The following is a 2,500-nucleotide window of genomic DNA, read 5'->3' on the forward strand; positions in this document are numbered from 1 at the left end:
CCGCAGTGCTAAAAGTGCTCCTGTGCTAATCCACCCTGTGCACCCTCTCCTTCCTGACTCTGTCCTCACTCCCCTAGCTGATGAGCTGTCAGGTACAGCCGGCTCGCCCACTGCACCTGTGTGTGTGTGTGTGTGTGTGTGTGTGTGTGTGTGTGTGTGTGTGTGTGTGTGTGTGTGTGTGTGTGTGTGTGTTTTAAATTGTGATCTATGTATAAATATAATTTATAAATATATATATTACATTTTAATAAATCTAAACTAAATAATAATCTACATTTTCAGCTGTAATCATTTAAGATTGAGTGCTGTGATCTGATTGGTCACCGTGACCCTGGGGGCGGGAACTTCAGCCTAATTGTGTTAAGCAGATAATCAGGTGTAAGTGCATCATGTCTCTATAGCAGCAGATTCATGATGGTGAACATCATGATGGTGAACCTCAGACTTCTGATTCCTGCTGTAATAATCTCACTGTGGTTTTACTGGAAATAAAGGAACTGAAGTCTCCTCACGTTTTTGTATAAAATTGTTTACTTTTATTACTCATTGTGTACGTCAGGAACTCATGAACAGGTTATTTATTTACACTTCTTGTTTGTGGCTGTGGTGTGTGTCAAGCGGGCTTGAGTGTGTGTGGGGGGGGGGGGGGGGTTTAAAAAGCATGTATTAGCACTTTGCATGTTCAAACACAGATTTGCTTTGGGGCGTCCACACAAACAGCTAACACAATCCCCAAAAGAACTATTCTGTCTTTCTGTTTTCTGATGATAATGTGTATCAGAAGGAAGGAAGGCAATCAGTGCAGACTTTTTTATTGATGTGTGTGTGTGTGTGTGTGTGTGTGTGTGTGTGTGTGTGTGTGTGTGTGTGTGTGTGTGTACTCCTTGCATGTGTTTAGTTTGTGCATGTTTCACTTCGGCATAATCATTAAGTCTGTTTGCCTAACATTCCTGTATATCTCGTGTGTGTGTGTGTGTGTGTGTGTGTGTGTGTGTGTGTGTGTGTGTAGACATGGAGGATCCCCCTCCATCTCTTCGTGCTCCACGTGTACGTCACTCATCTCAGAGCGAAGAGAGTCCAGCAGGTGAAGTGTTCTGTGTCTCGACCGAGGTGGATCAGGCGCCGCTCCCACGCAGCAGCAGCACTTCTGACATCATGGAGCCACTTGTGAAAGGTGCACTTCCTGTTTCTGACACTCCCTCTCACACTGACCCCACCCACTGCCCCTCCCACAGCCCTGCCCATTCCCTTGAAGGAGCAGATAGCATCTACGAGCACCTGTGCCAGGGATCAGAGCCAGAGCCTCAGCTCACTTTTGTACCTGATTGGACATTTCTGGAGGCCACACCCACAACCGCACAAACCTTACCTGATGGAGGAGGAACAGGAGGCAGAGTGGATGACTTCACCCAGGAGGAGATGGAGCCAGGTCCAGAGGAAAAGGAGGATGAGCCAGAGCTGGGTGATCAGAGTTTCTATGACTGCCTAGAGCAGTGCGATGCAGAGCAAGTGATCCATCAGAAGCCGTTATGTAGGCAGGATGCAACAGAGCACCTGGTGGAAATCAACTCCGCCCCACATTCCGGGCTCCGCCCTCGAAATAAAAAGCGTCCAGGAGGTGGAGTTCACGTCACTTTCCGTCCTTCCACCGAGTCGGTACACTTCCTGAACCCTCTAGATCCAAAGGAAGCTCACTGGAAAAGTCGACTACGACGTCTAGGGCACTTCAATGCACACTCGCACCCTGGCGCAGGACCAGCAACGAAGCTCAGAGACGCTTCTGAAGAGGGCGACAGTGTGCGTTCCCGCCAGCAGAGCGCACTTTTAGGTGGCGTTTATAAATCTGTGGCTCACGCTCTCTCCAAACCGAAGAGCCATGGAAAAACCACGGCATCAGATGCACACCTGAAAGACCTGTACACACATTTTATCGGCTATTTTGGAAGAAAAGCTCCAGGTGAGGATCTGCGGTGATGCACAACAACACAGGAGGCATGACAACAGCCTGTTTCTAGATTTTCTCCTCTTAATTTTTGCTGAATTAATTTTTTTTGTTGTTTTTGGAACTTGCTCAAACCCATATAAAGACTGTTGGCCAGTGCCTCCCTCTTCCTCCTCCTCCTCCTCCTCCTCCTCCTGCTCTTCCTCCGCCTATTGGGATCTAACGTTTGATCTCTGCTGCCCTTCTTCCCCACCCTGGATGCTGCATGTGCCCTCACACCTTCATTCCCTTTCTCTCTTTTACACACACACACACACACACACACACACACACACACACACACACACACACACACACACACACACACACACAGTGTCCTGTAAAATAGATGCAGAGGTGCAGTTCTGTTTTTAGCCACTAGAGGGCATATGTGTACTGACTGATGATGCTAACATGGCTTAAGTTCAGCTTGGCTGAGAAAGAGCTGTCTCACACACTCAGGATTGTTTTTAATTTAACTTCCAAAATTTTGGAATTGTGTTGTTAATTATCACACAT

General features: G+C 47.4%; 1 protein-coding gene across 4 annotated transcripts in view; it reads left to right on the forward strand.

Annotated features, from left to right (window-relative positions):
- The window catches only part of ralgapa1 (Ral GTPase activating protein catalytic subunit alpha 1), a 44,400-nt gene that overhangs the window by 13,856 nt on the left and 28,044 nt on the right, over positions 1-2,500 (forward strand). For 2 of the 4 annotated variants that reach the window (XM_047821755.1, XM_047821756.1), the window contains 2 exons: positions 1-92; positions 1,010-1,957. The exon at positions 1-92 is cut by the window's left edge and continues 49 nt beyond it. In XM_047821755.1, coding sequence (XP_047677711.1) covers positions 1-92; positions 1,010-1,957 — 1,040 coding nt within the window. The remainder of the gene's footprint in view (positions 93-1,009; positions 1,958-2,500) is intronic. The other 2 variants (XM_047821757.1, XM_047821758.1) reach the window with 2 other exon arrangements.

The sequence above is a fragment of the Tachysurus fulvidraco genome, chromosome 12, assembly GCF_022655615.1.
Source record: "Tachysurus fulvidraco isolate hzauxx_2018 chromosome 12, HZAU_PFXX_2.0, whole genome shotgun sequence".
Classification (NCBI taxonomy): domain Eukaryota; kingdom Metazoa; phylum Chordata; class Actinopteri; order Siluriformes; family Bagridae; genus Tachysurus; species Tachysurus fulvidraco.